This window comes from Lemur catta, chromosome 5, assembly GCF_020740605.2.
Source record: "Lemur catta isolate mLemCat1 chromosome 5, mLemCat1.pri, whole genome shotgun sequence".
NCBI classification, from domain to species: domain Eukaryota; kingdom Metazoa; phylum Chordata; class Mammalia; order Primates; family Lemuridae; genus Lemur; species Lemur catta.
In genome coordinates, this window is record NC_059132.1 from 112316526 (window position 1) to 112336004 (window position 19479).

Here is a 19479-nt window from a genome sequence, read left to right on the forward strand (position 1 = left end):
TATAAAATGCGTCCCGTCTGCCTGTCTACACCAGAGGAGGAAAAAATTCTAGATAAAAAAATGTGAGTCAGTGTAGTAAACGTTAACCTGATGCCTTTGATTACAATAGAGCATTTGACGACGCCTCTGAGTTTGCCGGGCCTATCCTAGCAACAACAGTTCTCATATCTGATTCCAGACATGTGAATTTTTCTGTGAATAATTTCTCAACATACAACAAGAATTAGGAAGTAAATGAAAGGAAATAAACCTAGATCATAAAACTGAACTCCTGCATCTTTCAGGAGAGAGGAATGAAACCTAAAATTTGAGCCGGACCAACCTGTTTTGTTGTTATTCTTGGCAGACAGGTTATATGTAATTCTGCGATTCTGAGAAGGGATATTATTTAATGCTTATTTTCTTCTGCCAAACAATGAAAATTCCATTTTCTAAAAGCCATTTCCATCTCTGAAACATTCAGATTACTCCATATGAAGATCACATATAAGGAAAAGACCAAGTCCACGAAGTCACGAAATTAGAAGTCATTGAGTATCTTTAAAGAAAACCAGGCACATCTACCCGCAGTCATCCTAGAACTGGAGGGGAACGAGGTCCCAGAGAGCTTCTTCTGGCCATTACATTGTGATAGGCTCAGTTGTGACCACGGTTACACAAAAAATTCCATTTCGAAACCAGTAATTCACCTGTCACTGAGGGTTCATGAATCTAACCCTTCTCTGCTGTGAAGGGACTACTGAATGCGCTGTGAATATTTACTTTTCTACATACTAGCTCCGCGCTGACTGAGCACACAGCCGCCAGCACAGCAGGTGGGGACAGGTGCCCGCAGGTCCCTGTGCCCCCAGTTACCGACGCCGCCGTCTTTTAGCACCTCGGTCTGTTTTCTTACTTACCCTTTAGAACAACGACATTTTGAGACTGGCGCTAAATGCATGCCTAGAAGAATGTGTGCACATACTCAGATCTCCAAAGAGCTGAACAATAACTCAGGGAGATTACTACTGTGGCGAAGGCAATGACAAAAGAATAAACATCGGTAAAATACAATACGATTGACATTTTTAAAAAACCATTACTAATACACAGCACTTAGAATGATGTGTCTGTGGGGGTTAAAGCATTTCTTTTTTCATAACTCAAAGAATATTACGACAATGCTTTCAATTCTGGCTTACTTAAAAATAAAACAGCACAAATGTTTTAATTAAGAGATAGGATGATAAAATACATTAAGATAGCCTGTTGCTTTATTACAAACTGCCACAACATCGAGATGGAGAACTAATCGCAAGTAGCTGTGAGTGAGTTGACTCCTATTTCATCCACAATAGAAATACATAAAGCACATTATCTCATGGCCAAATTATTTTTATGTTTTGTATGTGATACTTGCCATACTCGGTTAATTTTTTTTTTTTTTTTCTGGTTTTCTTCTAGCATGATTACCAGTATGTCTGCAGGACAGAAACAAAAGTGTCACTGACAAAGAATGGATTCGTGAGTATGTGTTGTGACACCTGTGATGCTGGCAAGGACAACAGGCCCCGAGAAGCCATTTGCACTCCGCCCCAAGACAAATGCACGTCCGCAGCAAAAGCAAAGTCGTACAATCCTCGGAGACAATTCGGAAGAAGCTGAGGCTGGGGGATGGACGGGATGAACTCTGAAATCCTTTTTTTTTTTTTTTTTTAATTCCTGTAATCCCTTCCTTTTTGGTGAATCAGGCTGAGCCACTCCTGATTAGAAGGAATTTCTGCCGACAGGAGAGGCGGAGGCTGGGTGTGGGTCTGCTGGGTGTGGGTCCGGGTGTGGGTCCGGGTGTGGCTCTGCCAGGCCGGGCTGCAGGGCGGCAGCTCAGCACGTAGCGGCCTCCCCACGGCCGCCTCCCACTTCCCACCCACCTGGTCACAGAAAGCCGTGACTCATTAAAATATCTGTTACTCATGTTGCTCAAACATCGTTTCTTAAGACTTTTATCTTGTGATTTCAGGAAAGAAGTATAGTTTTTAAAAGCTTATAATTTGTGACAATCTGATGACTTTCTTTTCCTGTACTGTTTGTTAAACGGGCTGGTTAATTAGAAAAAATAAAATAAAAATATACTCAGTTATCTTTCCTCTGTTCGCTGGGAGTTTTAAAACTCCCCATGCTATTTAAGTTTGAAGAGGGTTCTAGGTTTAAGCTAATACTTAATTAAATGAGCACAATATGTAGATTTTAACAGCAGAAATATAATGTCAGAACAACTTTTCAGATAATTTTACGATCATCTGGAAAAGTGACATTCCAGAGAAACCAACATATCTAGAGAAGTGAACTAATTTTTACAAGACCTCTGATCTATATACTGAAATCACTTGGAAACATGCGAGTGATTCTACAGATTTAAGCCTTATTATTGTTCTTGCTACTATGGGAAATGCTCTAAGAGCTTGTGAACCTGGGCAACAGCTTCCTCAAAATCTCCTCATTGATGATTTTACCTCCCACTCCGTCACTTTGCCCAATTTGAGCATGAAGATGGGCCCTGCTCACCAATGGAATGCGAGTTTCCAGAGGGTAGAGGTTTGGACAATCATATTTACTATAAACCCCCAGTACCTAGAAGTGGAATCAGGGACACCAGGCAGGAAGCCACTGCATAAAGTCAGCAGGTGATAAGGTAAGGTATGAGAGAAAGAGACAGGGATAATGGCAAGTTTTTTGTCTTCTACTTTCTTTTCTCTGCCTGAACTAGTAAGAGGATGGAGTTTCCACTCGCTGAGTAGACACTTGGTTATATGAATCTGAGGTTCAGATATAGGTGCTAGGTTGAAATATAAATTCAAAAAAGAGTCTGCATGTTAATTGTAATTAAAACCATGATACTGGATGTTATGACCAAAGGAGAGATTGTATGTAGGAAAGAGAGAAGTTTTAAGAATTTAACACTGGAATACTGTCGGCAAAGCAGACTGTCAAAGAATGCCCATGTGTACAGTAAGATGGAGAGAGAGAGCTGAGCGTGGGGTTCGGCCACAGGAAGGTCCCTGCTTACCTTCGTCAGAGCAGTCTCGGTGGGGCATCTGCAGGGGACACCCACTGAGAGTGGATGCAGAGACAGTTGGAGTAGAGAAATTGGATATAATGAGAGCAGTTCACTTCTTAGCTTTGCCATAACAAAGAGAAGAGAAGCTGACAGTTATTGGTGAGGGAAGTGTGTCTATGTAATTTTTAGCGCGATAGAGACCTATTCACAAATAAAAATTAGGCTGAGTTTAAGAGGAAATATATTTTCACTCATGAAACTTTAGATGTGACTCAACTTTTTTCATAACATTTGAACTAATTATGTATACACATACATTCATGCATACATATATTTTCCATCAATAATATTAGCAGAGACAAACTGAACCTCCTCTCTAGAAGCAGTGCGTTGGGCTGGTGAAGACCAGGGATTTTGAATTAGGCAGAATTGGAGTCAACCTTCGGCACCGGTACTTAACAAGGCTGAGTAATAACTCACACTGGGTGCTTCCTGTGTCCCAGGGACTCTTCTCAGTGCTTTATCTGCCAACTAACTCTCAAGAGACACAAGACAGGTGCTATTATCATGCGCACTTAACAGGTAGGAAAATTGAGAAGCAGAAAGAGGAAGCAAATTGTCCCTGGTCCCACGGATCCTATGCAGTGAAGCTGGCTCTGAGCGTGCGTTTAGCCACCGCTCTGTAGTCCTGCCTGCCCACCCCTGCATTGAAAGCAATCTGTGGTCGTTACAATGGGATATTTAAAAATTAACAACATGCATATGTATCACTTCGAGGAAAAAGTTACTATGTTTCATTTTTCCAGTCCAATACTTACTAGTTCTACAGAAGCTTCAGTAAAACTTGAAACCACAAACCAGCATGATTCATAACTTCTGTTGAATCAAAGTGTGTAAAGTTCAGACATTGTAGTCTTGCGATAGTGAAAAGCAATCTAAAGTATGAATAACCTTTTAATAGTATTTATTCAGCAAGTCATATTGCAGATAAACAATCAAAGTCAGATTTCTTGGATGGAAGTTGTTCTCCCAGGAATTCCTTTCCATAGGAGAGGAGCCTGCTCGGCAAACAACCCGGTCTTATCAACAGCCTCTGCTCCCACAGGAAGCATTCCCAGCCGGCAATAACTCCTAGATAATACGCCCCAAGTTTCTCTCTGATTTACGGAGTGCTGTAGCCCACTGCTAAAAATCAATGCGTGTATTCCATTCTAGCTGGGCTAAGATGCTGGAAGTTTCCTTGCCCGTGGTAGACACTGCCTACCCTCCCTGTGCCTGACTTTAGTGCTCTTGAGCCATCTGGGGGCAAACTCATGAATACAAGTATCTTTGTAAAGATACTGTGCTGATTTTCTTTTACTTGGATTCACAAAGAACCTACTCTGCTTTATAACATGAAGCCATAAATTATGTAGAATCATCATCCTTAGGCATTTCTCTCTCTCTCTCTCTGGCTGAAATGGTTTTGGAGTTAGACAGGAACCTATTACTGTACTTGCCTCTTCCTGGCCTTTTGCCACTGGGAAAAGTATTTAACTTCTCTGAAACTCAGTATTTTTACCTGGAAAATGGGGATGATAACGTCGTCTTTGAATGATGTAAAGACTAAAATTAATACATGTAAAACCACTTAGTAGAATATCCAGTGCCTCCAAGAAGGACTTCAAAAATTTTGCATGTTAAATAGTATTCTTATAAAGCAGTTTGCTGTGAGTGTTCAATTAGGCAGGGTATGCAAAGCCCCTGATGTACAGTAGACAGGAAATTATAATGATCATTTCCCTACTTTATATGTAATATATAATACTATTTCAGTATGAAATGTGATATCAACGTTATATCACTTTTATTAATAATACTGCTATGATTAACCTTTGTCAGCCAATAAATACGGTAGAAATAGGAAAAGGTGTCAAAAGGAGAGAATAGGGGATAGGATTAAAATTAACTTAGGGGCCAAAGGGCAGGGCATCATCACAGAAATGAATCTGTCGTAAATTAAATGCTGCTATACAAAATAGGGGGGATCAGTTGATAGCAAAACAACAGATCAGTCAACAATTTCACAAGAATTGGGCAATATATTCTGAAAAGGTGGTATATTTTAGTAGGATGAAATGTGAATTTTAGGGACCTAGGGATCCCTGGGTTTGGATCCTGGAGTGGGCCAATGTTTTATCACTGCGTAACGCTCTTCCCTCCATTCAAACAGGGATGTTACACCAGTGTCTTCCTGAAACACGATTTAAATCTGAGTAATTAATGAATCAAAACACTTTCAGGCCTGCAGTAATCACCTAGTTAGATCTCGCTTTCAATAGGTGGTCTTACAATCAAGCACATAAATAAAATACACCTGTTGCACCAAAGGTACGTTTACCTTCTTAATGTAAAGACACACTTAAACCACCTTAGTCACAGACGGCCGACTAACTCCATAATTCTAGACAGTAATTTTTAAAACACTACATTTCATGTAGAAATGTAACTACTTTTCTAGGATGCCTGCTTCTCGCTTGATGTATATTTAAATTTGCTATATTTTGTAACTGACAGTGATGGACCACCCCAGTGGCTTTCAAAAATAGTAACCCATTTATACCAAGTGTATAAATTCGAATATCATATGTACTGAATCAGAACTGCTGAGTAGAGGGTCTGAGTCTATTTTTAATAAGCAACCCGGTCAGTATTTATCCACATCAAGAAGTGAGAACTGTCTTGCCTATAGAAGAGCCTGCCTTTCCGTCGAGGACACCAGACAGAAGCAAAAACGATGAGGTAGTGATACTGGCCCCAGTATTGTCTTCTTGACACCAAATGCTAAGCCCTTGGGCCATATAACTTAAGAGAGAAAATTGCATTAAAATATAATGACATTGATTATATAAAACCATTTTGCCATCTGTACTTGCTGTGATTATACATAAAATGTAACATTTATCTCTAACAAAACTGAAAAAACTATGCCTAAAATGAATTTTTAGTTATGCTCAAATCCAACTCTTTAATCTCCAATTTTCTTCCTCTGCTCTAGGAGCATAGCAAATCTTTGCATGTCCTTAAAATCTTGTTAGGATAATTTTTCATAATCCCTGAAGTATAATTTAAATATTCCCTAAATGTTTCATTTGAAAAATTGATATATAAATATTAATATGAGACTATATAGTGCACAGAATATAATGGTAATTATATGCAAATAATCGTACTTGAATGAATAGAAAGGGATAAACAATAGGCCTTTTCAAATTAAGTCATTTGCCATACTGGCCTAAATTATCCGATACATCGTATTTCTCTGTAGTGGAATATAACTGCTTCACAATTAATATGATGATGATGGTAACTTTCAAATGCAACTATGTAGTCAGAGAACTCCACAGCTATGCTGGCTTTTTAAAAGTTGGTGGACTATTACGGTAGCTGCACTGAAATGGTTCAGACGAGGAAAAAACTGAAATGACTGCATTGCCGTATACACTATGTCAGCAGACAATTATTCAAAAATAAACAATTTTCTGAAGAAAGCATGGACTTAAAAATTAATGATAAAAACTATTTTAATTTCTTATAAAGAGAAATAAATATAGAGACAAAAATTTTGTTATGACTTCAGTTAGATTTCTGAATCAGGTTACTTAATATAAAAATAGGAGTAACTAACTTGCCTCTATGGGATACTATATTGCTTCAAAATTAACATAGATTTGAGATTTAATAATAATATATAATAATGTAATAGTTACATTGAATTTTAGGCATTATAAATGTAATGAAAACAAAACACCATTATTTCTTGTTGAAAATGTCAAGTAAGGCAAACGAAACTTTATAAATAAGGATAAAATCTCAAAAGACTGGAAAGTTTTACGAAAATAACCATGATACTTACATAGTCCCCACAAAACATTTTGATGATAATGGATAACTTGAGAGTAGATCAAAATATTTCAGTAAGTGATCAATTGTATAGACTTGTTTCGCTGTGAAGCCAGAACAAACTGAGGTTGACTGTTCAATCAAATTTAAATAATGTTCTCTGTCTCTCAGGCAAGAAAATGTGAAAGCAACTCTGGGTGCAGCATGACTTGAGATACAGTATTTATACTCAACTATCAGTCATTGGTGAGTAGGCAGCCTTATTGCACAAAATCAATAGAGCCATTAACCTAACCCCTGGTTGTGTGTTGATTTAAGACACATAAATTAGCCAACTAATGAAAGAAGTGTAATCTTTTGAGAAACCTGATGACTTAGGAAAGGTAAGTTGGTAAGCCACAAGGTTAATGATTTATATTCTGCTTAATTGTTGTTAATGTCCAGACACTTTCAGGTGCTCCAGCCCTTACTTCGTATTTTGAATTGTGATGTTCTATGTGCATCTGCACCACCTTATAACTACTTTGACCACTGTTTAATATCCTCTTATGTGAAAAAGTAACATATTCAGGACAGAATTCACTCCTCAGAAATAAAACTGTCTGGAGAAATACATTCACCATTATTTTTGGCACTTAATTTTCACATACATATTATTTTAATATTTAACCTTATTGCATTTTAAGGAAACAAATTTTAGAAAAACCTTCAAAGTCCAATATAGCGTTAGGAACTATCTATCCTTATAAGTTTCCTACATCATTCCAAAAATAACAAATGTGTATTATGTTATTTCACTACTTGCTATTCAGTGAACAGAATAGTGTTCATTTAGATGATAAAAATTTTAAAAGATCTTGAAGAAGAATTAGGAATAAATAATTTTTGGTTGTAAGAACAGAATATTACAAGATAAGTGTCAACTGAATGGCTTCCACAGCCCTAGAACTACTTTACCCAAATAAACTTGATGTTAAAATATGAGTAAAAGTCATGAAGCAGAATGTCTTAATGATATATATATATATATATATATATATATATATATCATGAGCAGAAAAATATCTAAATTCTTCACCATTCAATTCATAATATAATCTGATTAACTTAATAATATACTTGGTCCTGTGAAACATGTATAGAAGCATGCTGCCTGGCTCAAAGATGCTACAATCCGTAAGTCTTACCATGTATTAAGACGTGTATGTGTCTGTATTCCTAAGTGTCTGAATCAGACTCTTGTGTTTTGTGTGTATTTAGACAGTAGAGAGCAATTACAAAATAATAATTACATTTATGAAATACATAGGATTCAGAATTAGAAACAAAAGAAAATGAGTTTTCAACTAAAATCATCTATTTTTTATGATTATTTAAATAAAAAAGTTATGGAACTTACGGCTTTCATTATAGATGAAATGTGCCAATGTGAAATAAAACTTGTCCAACTATTTGAGGCCAAAATATTTTCCCTATTCTTAGATAATTCAGAGAAAATAGATTTGACAATATTTCCTAATTTCCTCCCAGACAATAGTTGCTCAGTTTATATTTTTATTCATCATTGTTTAGTGATTTTGCTTCCAATAACACATCTCCAATTCAAACTATGATGTCTGGTGTTTGCTTTAGAATACTCGACACACACACACAAAAAGGTGCATGACACAGTGTGACAAAATCCTAAAACGAATGGGGAGATGGCAGTTAATTAGATAATTCTGTTTCAATGTGCATTTGAAAACTTATCGATGGGGTGTAATTTTAATGTGTGACAGCAAATATCCGGTGTGTGATAGTCAGTTCTGACAATCCTTGTCTTTTTCTTACTCTCTTGAATGCCCATTGTACATTTCTATCAAACTTCAAACCCTCTACTCTTCTACCCTTCTAGTCGCCAGCTGCTCTCCTTCCTGCTGTCTCACTGAGGACACGCCATTAATACAAACGGCGGGAATTCTTCATCCTTCTGCAACGGACACCTGCATCCTCACGCTCCCCACCCCCGCCCCTCGTAACAACGCACATGGCTCCCAACTCGGGCCTTGCCCGTCTATACCCAAGCACTGGACTCCTGTCCTCCTCTCACCCGAGGACTCACTGCCAAAATTGTCCCATTTCTATACAACATCACCCATTTCTTCCCTTATTACTCCAATAGCTTAAAATCATGTTATATTATCTCTCGTTTTAAAAAGCAGGTAACCAACCAACCAGAAACAACCCCCCCCCCCCGACTCCACATTCTCCACCTGCTACAACCTCGTTTTTCGTTTTCTTTTCGTGGGGAAACAGTTGTCTCTGCCCCTCCCTCCACGTGGACTATTCTGGCTTCCTCCCAGCTCAATCAAGGTTTTGCCCACAACACTGAAACCGCTGTTGTTGTGAATGACGGTCGTCTTTGCAAATCTAGTGGCTCATTTACTGTGTTCTCATGGTGACACAGCTGCCTTGTCCCGAACACGCCTTCCCTGGACACCCCCCCTGCCCCGGTGCTGCTCGGACTCCAGGGGCTGTATTTTCTCAGTCACCTCCACTATAAATCTTACTTACACGACTATCTCTACCTGATTCTCTTTTCTGGTTCATCTTTTTACTAATAGAAATCACACTTTTCTTTATATTTTTAGTGTATCTCTAACACTAGAATAAACTCTATAAATAGAAAAATTTTTAGTCTTGTTCACCGCCACCATTACAGTACATCAAGTAGTGTATACAATATAAAAAATGTCAAAAAAGCATCCAACAAATGGTTTTTGAATTAATAAATTTGGTTTTCTAAGAAGGTGGAGCTGAGGGCAAGACCACCCACCATGTTTGCGAGGCCCCTGTGCCTCCCGCTGACCGTCCCCGACATTCTCCCACCCTGTCGCGGTCCACAGAGCTTCCACGAGCTTAGGAACCAAGGTGACGTGTCACCAGATCTGTGTACTCCTTCCCTGAATTTCTTCTCCCAGAACTTTAAAAATATTATTATTGGTCACCCTAGCTAGCAGTATTTACACCATCACTCTTTGTATACTTCAAGATTCTTTCTAAAGCAAAACAGCAAAAATTATTATATCTTTCCTGAACTGTATTGCTTATCATTTATAACAATAGGTTTTTATTGCATATGCCACACTTGTTTTACTGAAAATGCAACTACTTTTTTGATGGATTGTTAAAGAGAATTGATGTTGAAATTTAAAGCAATTTGTCAGGTAAATCTACATACAATACACTGTACATATCCATGTTTTAGGTAAATGAACAAAATATGATTTCAAAAATTATATTTATTTCTGCACTTTGTGCATATTCTGATATTCTAAAGTCTGTTTAAGATTCACTGGAATTGGAAATTGGTGCTGACCCTTCCCATTTTATAGCAATAGAAGTTATGAATAAAAATTACCCAATTTTAATTATTTTTCAAATTATATCTCCTAATCCTTGTAGAATAAATTTAATTAAAAGTCAAAGAAAAGAGTAACTTAATATAAAATTATTTTCATCACTTTGAAAATTAAATTCTAGTATATCAGTCATGTATATTAATTTGCAACAAAGTTTACATTCCTAGAATAATAATTTTCATACAACCCACACAGAGATTAGAAGTCAGAGGATCATTATCATTAAAGAAAAAAAAAGTGCCACTAAATTGGTCTCATCTGAATAGATAATAAGAAAATTAAATGCAAAGTGTATTTAAAAACAGTATCAAATGTCTCTGAATCATATATACCTTTTGGTTCATAAATACTTCCTTTTTGTTTTGAAATAAACTATTTGTGTTTAACATGATCGACCTATAACAGGGAAGAGTCTCTTCTTATGGAACAAATGTGGCCGTAAGTAGAAGCTTAAACTTGACTGAATTCTTCTTAGAATCAGTAAAACAAAGTTTATATCACAATATGAAAATACTCTGTTTTTAACATGCTAATCTTATCTGTTGAAATAAGATATACATTTTTATTAAAACACTGGATTTCCTTATGATGTGTGACTATAAAATAATAAAACTATTTAAATATATATATGCAAGCACTGTACCGTCCTGGACTCTGAAAGACTGTACTTACTCTGTCATGAAGTCACTGTTCCAGTGATAGAAGGTAATATTTTTAAGCACTGAATGTGCCAGTTCTGTCCTAAACGTTTTAAAGGTGTGAGCTTGTTCCTCAAAACAACTTTGGCGCCATTACTGTTCCCTGAGACAGATGGAGATGCACAAATGGAAAATTCGATTCAGGTAATTGAGGGGACTCAGGAGACTCCGAGAGCATCCCGTGCCACTCTGGCAAGGGCGAAGGCCACGGTGGACACCCAGCTCTGCTCACCAAAGTCCCTCCCGCCCACACAGGCCGCGCCCCCCCCACCCCCCCACTGAGCCTTCGCTTGTGCAACGGACTTTGTTTCGGGAGAGCTTCCTAAAAGTGTCCTTCTTGTCATGTAGCCAAGCCAGGCAGACTAACCCGTGATGGCAGTGTGACTTTGTTATTCGGGATTTATTTTGGGCATGTTGCATTTTGATACCCGACCCCAATTCCATAACAAATTTATTATAAGAATATAGAGCCCCACACTGGGGTCTCTTTATTTTCCAGGGTCTCAGGCCCATTTTCTGGACCATATTGCAACTCTGTTGGCTTCTGCCCAAGAATTGGAAAACGTCACTTTTGCTATTGTGTAGTTACTCTGACGCAGCAAGGAGCATGACTGCTTCTGCCCAGTGAGTGGATTTATGGGTCACCTTCTCAGTTAACGTCATTAGCACCGCGACAATGGGCTGCGTGTAGATTGAACCCGGCTGGGTGGGGCTCCCACCCTCAGGGCCCACCTGAACACCTGCTGCTTGCCTGGCGCCCTTTGGCAACATGCCATGGGAGGGGACCGTTGCTTATGTCCTTACACAATTCCACTGGAGATTTACTGTGCATTTTCATTTAATAAGGAAACCCTCCTCTTCCTTTCCTTCCACGTAGGAATAACGATATGACTCAACAAGGGACAATGGGTACCTCTTGTCTCCAAATAAATAAGTTTTTGTCCTTTTTCAAAAGAAACAATTTCAATTAAAGCCTCAATAACAATAAAAAGCCAAGAATCGTTTTCAAGTCGTGCTTTTCTTAAGTTGTGATAGGTTAATTTCCAGTTCAAAATACCAGTAGCTGCCACCGGGTGTCAGCGAAGGGCTTTTGCAAACGTTCAGTCCTCACAGCTGCTTTTACCCCAACAGACCACTGGAGCTGGGGGGCTTACAGCGACCATGAGAGTGGCAGGGCCACAACGGGCTTGACTGGGACATGGTTCTCTGAAACTCTAAGTAGGAAAAAAAAAAAAAAAAAACCAAACCCAACAAACTGCCATTGCTCAAACGCCACTCAAATTCAGGTTCTTCCCGTTGGTAATTTTGTGAATAAGGGTCATACATTCCTCAGGTGCTGTATGTGGTTGCTCTAGACAAAACAACCTAATCCAGCTCCGTGTTTCTTGCTTTGATTTTGGAATTTGCAGAAAAAATAATTTATTTGTGGTTGTCTGAGGGATGCCCTAGTCACCTGTGTCCAGATTATGCTGAGGAATTTCACTATTTTTCTGAGCCCCGTACCCTAGTAGAGTTAATCAGCTGCCCTCTAGGATCGTAGAATTAACAGCGTTTATAATTCAGTTTTAGCTTAGTGTTCAGAGTGATATATAAACACCATATCATTAATATAACAAATAACAGTACTTTCCAATTGCATCAAGTCTAATTCCCGTCTCATCAGGAGCAGCAGTAAATGTGCACAAAGAATCTAAATGCCTCTGTGAGAGCACAGCAAATGTGTATTTCCCATCTATGTCCCCTGAATGCAAACTGGCTTTAAATGTCTTCGTAAGTGGAAATGGAAAAGGAAGCATGAGGCAAACGGGTCACAGAACGACAGCCTGCTTGGCCCGCTGCACGGCTTGAATCCTTAACACAATATCGTGCCTGACTCCTGGCCTGGGTTATTATTTATTATTATTTTTATAATCTACAGAGAATCTCTAGGATTCATCGGTTTTTCTCACAGGCCATTAAACAAGGAATTTGTAGGTATTAATATACCTGCATCTAAAAGATCTTTAATTAAAATCAGAATTTCTTTATGCACCTCAGGTATCTGACCCTCGTATATCCTAATTGTTTTAAATTAGCCACCTGAGTGGGCGTGGATGACTTTAAAGTCTCCCATCTACCAGGCTCCGTTAACGGGAGGTGAAGAACGGATTTGCAGGACGACCTTCCCTGACAGTCCGGGCGAGGTCAGAGTCCTCGGCTGGATCACCAGGTCGCTGCCGTCCTGTCCTCCACTCTGGGGGTGACAGCAGACCACAGGGACCCCTGGGTAACGGATTCCTGCACTGCAGACACACTGTCACCTGCTCTCCTTCGCAGCGGCCACCATATCACCCCGACTCATTTCCCGCGCCTGTTAATTTTCCCTTATCGGGGTTTGTATGACACGACACTGATGCCACCCTCAGCCCATCCAGCTCACACCATCGCGACACCGAGGGCTGAGCCAAAGGCCCCAGCCCGCTCCTCTGCCCGACAGCCTTAACGGGCGTTGACTCTAAGGGGATTATAAGTCTCTTTTTGTACAGAATCAGGTTTTTAAAAAAGTCACTAAGACTCGGGTGCAGTGAGCCAATCTGTCACAGTCCCTTTTCAGTTTGGAGGACGGGGTGGCAGGGGGACCCGAATCTCCACGCTGTGATTCATGCAGCTTCAGTAGCTGCACATCTACCTCCTCCTCCTCAGTGTTATTTTTATTGAAACTGCTGACACATTGGTTTAATTTCTCTGAGTTTTTTTCCACCCCTTTTATTTGTATTTTCTTTTCTTTTGAATAATCCGAACCATTTTCTCATCCTTAACCCCCATGTGCGGCAGCCCAGCAAGGACTCTCCCTAATTTCCTCCACTTCATCTTGTCCTCCCTAATTTCCTCCACTTCATCTTGTCCCTGCGACGATAAGGCCACAGAAGGAGGCCAAGCAGGGGGAGCCCCCCGTTGGCACAGATCAACCACATATGGACCAGAAATATCGAACTAGGAGAATCATTAGAATTATTAGAACTAATAAAAGTTACTTATGGTCTCAACACTTCAGCAGCAGGAATATTATGTTTAAAATCAAAGGGTGCACTTGGACGGACAATTTCCCTTTTCAAAATTTGTGTTATTTACTTTGGCTTTAGACCAGGCAGCAGGTTTTGCATTTGCCCCTCTGTCCACATTTCTGCCACAGCTACGGCGCCCGGGGTCCCCAGGAGGCACCCAGGCGCGGGCGCATCTGCAGTGCGGACCCGGGACCCAGGGACCCAGGGACCCAGGGACACAGGGACCCAGGGGCACAGGGACACAGGGACCCAGGGGCACAGAGACCCAGGGGCACAGGGACCCAGGGCCACAGGGGCACAGGGACACAGTGCTGGGATCCCCCGCGCAGCGTGGGCTTAGGGGGCTCAGAGGGGACCTGCGATCCCCTGCAAGCAGCCTTGGCCATTTAACTGAATATCCTGGTGTCCGTGTGGTCTCTGCTTCCCTCCCACGAGATCTGGGCAAACATTCAGTGATTCTCGCTGACACGGGCCCATATTTCGGTTAAAACTGTATCTTCCCAACAGCCTTCGGTGTGATGGTCTGAGTCACGTGCCCTCAGTCTGTGGCCCTAGAAGCCCCCGGGCTTTTCTCCTACTTTCAACTATTCCAGCACAGGACTGAGCGGCCGAGGTGCGACATTGTTGGCTGACGTCCCCTAGGTCTGAATTTCCTCTGCAGCCCACCTGGCGTCCCGGTTCCCAGGCAGGAATCTCCGTCTCCAGCACCCACCCACAGGCATTTCTGGCCCGCAGAGGTTGCGACGTTCGTGCTGTGTCCCATCCGGACAGGCTCCTGACCTCCCGCCCTTCCTCGTTTTCAATTTCCCCAGAGCCTTCTCCATTACTTACATCACAGAGCAAACTATGCCAACTGCACGGATTACAACAGATGTGACAACTGAAAGGATTCACAAGATTCCGCAAAACACGCACATGGACGGTTTCACTACAGTGGCAGAGAGTGGGAAAGCCCAGAGGCCGGGGCAGAGCCTCAGGTCCGGCTTCCAAAGCCACTCTCAGGCCCACGGGACACACTTCACGTCCACGTCGCACCACCAAGGTTTGTGTAGTAAGTAATGTTTCGGGGAGACCTTCCTAAACGTTTCCGGTGGTGGGATCTTTCATACCTCTGATCACTTCCTCAATTAAGGCTGTCTCACCGGAAGTACGAGGCGTCAGGCATGAATAATTTTACCAGTTTGGTGCCATCAAGGAAGTTTTGAACTTTAAATAGCACATTATAAATTATTAGTTGGACTACCGCCTTCCTCTCTCCTGACCAAGAGTCAGTTCCAGACTTTCAGTTATCCCTGGAGATAAATAAAGAGCTGTCTCATTCCAGCTAGAACATACAGGCATACGTTGTTATATTGCACTTTACTGCGTTTTGCAGATATTGTATTTCATAAAAATGGAAGATCTGTGACAACCTTGTGTGGAGCAAAGCTGTAGGCACCATTTCCCCAACAGCATGTGCTCACGTTGTGTCTCTGTCACATGTTGCTAATTCTAGCAATATTTCAAACTTTATTATTATTATATCTTTTACAGTGATCTGTGATCAGTGATCGTTGATGTTACTAGTGTAATTAGTTTTGGGTGCCGTGAGCCACACCCATGTGAGACGGCAAACTTGCTCCGTGACAGCTGTGTGTGTTCTGACCCCCTCACCAGCTGCTGTTCGCCATCTCTTCCCTCTCCTCAGGCCTCCCTACTCCCTCAGACACAACAGTGTTAAAATCAGGACGTGTAACAGCCCTACAGTGAATGACCTCCACGTGTTCAAGTGAAAAGAAGAGCTGCATGTCTCTCCCTTTTAAACAAACGCTAGAAATGACTGAGCTTAGTGAGGAAGCCACGCCCAAAGCCAAGGCAGGCAGAAAGCCGGGCCTCTTGTGCCAAGCAGTTGGCCAAGCTGTGGATGCAAAGGAAAAGTTCTTGAAGGATTAAGAGTGCTACTCCAGTGAAAGCACTAATGGTAAGACAGTGAAACCGCCCACTGCTGATATGTGCTCTGGATAGAAGATCAAACTAGCCACAGCATTTCATCAAAGTCTGATCCAGGGTCTCTCTCAGCCTTCATAGAATTTAGGAAGCTACAGAAGAAGAGGCTGAAGCTAGCAGAGGTTTTCCATGAAGATTAAGGAAAGAAGCCATCCCCATAACATAAAAGCGCAAAGTGAAGCAACAAGTGCTGATATAGAAGCTGCAACAAGTTATCTAGAAGGTTTAGGTAAGATAATTGATAAAGGAGGCTACACCAAACAGCATATTTTCAATGTAGACAAAACAGCCTTCTGTTGGAAGAAGATGTCATTTAAGACTTTCACAGCTAGAGAGGGTAAGTCAATGCCCGGCTTCAAAGCTTCAAAGGACAGGCTGGCTAGACGACAGCCCCTCTGTTTACAGTATGGTTTACTGAATATTTTAAGCCTATTGTTGAGACCTGCTACTCAGGAAAAAAAAAAGATTCCTTTCAAAATATTACTGATAGTTAACAATGCACCCAGGCACCCAGCAGTTCTGGTGGAGATGTACAAGGAGATGAATGTCGATTTCATGGTTACCAACACAACGTGCCAGCCCAAGGACCAGGGGTAATTTTGACTGTCAAGTCTTAGTATTTAAGAAATAGATTTTAGAAGGCTGTAGCTACCATACATAGTTGTTCCTCTGACAGATCTGGGCAAAGTAAACTGAAAACTTTCTGGGAAGAACTCACTGTTCTAGATGTGACTAAGAACGTTCGTGGTTCATGGGAGAGCAAAATATCCACATTAATAGGGGTCTGTAAGAAGTTGATTCCAACCCTCATGCATGACTCTTTTTTTTTTTTTTTTTTGGAGACAGAGTCTCACTCTGTTGCCCATGCTAGAGTGAGTGCCGTGGCGTCAGCCTCGCTCACAGCAACCTCAAACTCCTGGGCTCAAGCATCCTCCTGCCTCAGCCTCCCGAGTAGCTGGGACTACAGGCATGCGCCACCATGCCCGGCTAAGTTTTTCTATATATATATATTTTAGTTGAACAGCTAATTTCTTTCTATTTTTAGTAGAGATGGGGTCTCACTCTTGCTCAGGCTGGTCTCGAACTCCTGAGCCCAAACGATCCACCCGCTTCGGCCTCCCAGAGTGTTAGGATTACAGGCGTGAGCCACCGCGCCCGGCCACCTCATGCGTGACTCTGATGGGTTCAGGCCTTCAGTGGAGGAAGTCGCTGCAGAAGTTGTGGAAACAGCGAGAGTATGTGAATTCTAGGTGGAGTCTGAAGATGTGACTGAATTGCTACAATCTCACGATCAAACTTGAACGGATGAGGAGTTGCTTCCAATGGATGAGCAAAGAAATTGGTTTCTTGAGATGGAACCCAGTCCTGGGGAAGTTCGTGAAAACTGTTGAAATGATGACAAAGGACTTAGAATCTTCTATAAACTTACTTGCTAAAGCAGTGGCAGGGTTTGTGACAATCTACTCTAATTTTTAAAGAAGCTCTACGATGGGCAAAATGCTATCTAACAGAATCACATGCTAAGAAAAATCTTTCATGAAAGGAGGAGTCAAGCGATGCAGCAAACTCCGCTGTTGCCTTATGTTAAGAGGCAGCCACGCCACCCCCGCCTTTAGCAGCCGTCACCCTGGTCAGTCGGCACCACCGACATGGCAGGACCCTCTGCCAGCAAAAAGATTACAACTAGCTGAAGGCTCAGACGATCGTTAGCATTTTCAGCAATGATTTTAATTAAGGTATGCACATTGTTCTTTTAGACATACTGCTATTGCACACTTAATAGACTATAGTATAGTGTAAACACTACTGTTATATGCACTTGGAAACCAAAAAATTTGTGTGACCCAATTTAGTGTGACGTTTACTGTTTTGCAGTGATCTGGAACCAAACCCGCAGCATCTCCAAGGTTGCCTGCAACTGTATTTCAAGCATGCTAAAGCACAGAAGGCCTGGCTGAAATGTACAGTTAACAGGTAGTAGAGTAGGGGTTTGAATCCAAACATTCAGGCTCTGGACCTGACCCCAGGTCCGTGTTAACATTTCTGGAGTATTTGTTATTGTCATTAGAGTAATTACAAAGTCACTAAACCGACAGGTACCAGTGAGCAAGAACCACAACCTCCCTGTCCACTAAACTCCTAGGACCGTGCCTGGCCTGGCCTAGGGGACTGATGTTTATTAATTGAAATAAAACTGAAGTTATTACTTCATAATCCCACTTTATGTTTATGTATCATGTATTCCAAAGCAAGAGCTCTAGTCTGGTTTAGCTAATCATGAATAAAGAAAAGTGGCACACAAATAATTAGACTTTGGGGCCAGTTCCAGTCCCAACATTCATTTGAGTCATGAAATAATTGAACTGGCCGATTCCTTTTGACAAAATGAAGCCAGTCAGTGCAGAGTCCTAAAGGGTCTCTTCACTGCACAAGCAGCCCAGGCATACAAAGATTTTGCTACTTTGAGTTGTAGAATCCATTATGCCAGTGTTTTGCACACAGAAAAAAATGATGTTTTGATACAGGCATGCAAGGTGTAGTAATCAAATCACAGTATTATATAATATACATTTACAGTGTCATTTATACTGTCACATCACATACATCTGTTGAAAGAGAGATACTAGTAAGATAAGATGTCTCTTTTTGCCTGTAGGCTCCCCGGCACGTGTCTGAAGCTGTCCTTGTTCCTTCGCCCTGGGGAGGTGGGCAAGGACAGAGCCCCGATTCAGAACAGCAATAACCGCACACTCAGCCCTAAGGGGATGGCAGGGAAGGCCTCTTTTTCCCTTTATGACAACAAATTCAATGTCTTGCTGGGAAAGATTTCCCCTTGATCTGTGATTCTAGTAGAAAATATTTGCTTTGGTTAACACACGGATTTGTGATGGTAAAAAAGTGTGTTGATTTATGATTAAATATTACGCTGCTTAAAGGAGAAGATTAAAGGCCAATTGTCTCATCAGACTGAGGAGGGCAGGGGACCCTCTCTCGGGACCACCTACAGGCACGTTCCTGGCATCTACCACTGAGTTACAATGGACATAGTGTTGACATAGTGTTACAAAGGGCAAATATATATGTGGAAACAATAATTAGCATGTTACATACCAAGTGTATTTGAAGTGATATATAAGTAGAGGTATAAAGTCAGCTAATCCTTGTGTGACCTCGGAGATGGGCATTATTATTTCTTCCATTTCACAGAGGAGGAAACTAAGGCACCAAAAAATTGCTCGAGATCAAGAGGTTAATGACAAAACAGGAATATGAGTCTGGGTAGTTTATTTGCAGTCCATTCTCCGAACACTACACTGTACTTCTCTCGTGGAATTGTTACTATTACTGTGACTCATTGTTATTCATGGCACAGAGCTGTGGAAAAATAGTGCTGCTAAAATATTAAATTACTCCACATAAGTGAATTATTACAA

The 19479-nt window shown here is 41.0% G+C and overlaps 1 protein-coding gene across 1 annotated transcript in view; it reads right to left on the reverse strand.

Moving 5' to 3' along the window:
* Positions 1-19479, reverse strand: part of ANXA10 (annexin A10) — a 56729-nt gene that overhangs the window by 33185 nt on the left and 4065 nt on the right. The window contains exons 2-5 of the mRNA XM_045552647.1: positions 13797-13901; positions 13187-13248; positions 3044-3071; positions 2542-2607 (exon numbers count right to left, since the gene is read on the reverse strand). Of these exons, the coding sequence (XP_045408603.1) occupies positions 2542-2607; positions 3044-3071; positions 13187-13248; positions 13797-13901 (261 nt within the window). The remainder of the gene's footprint in view (positions 1-2541; positions 2608-3043; positions 3072-13186; positions 13249-13796; positions 13902-19479) is intronic.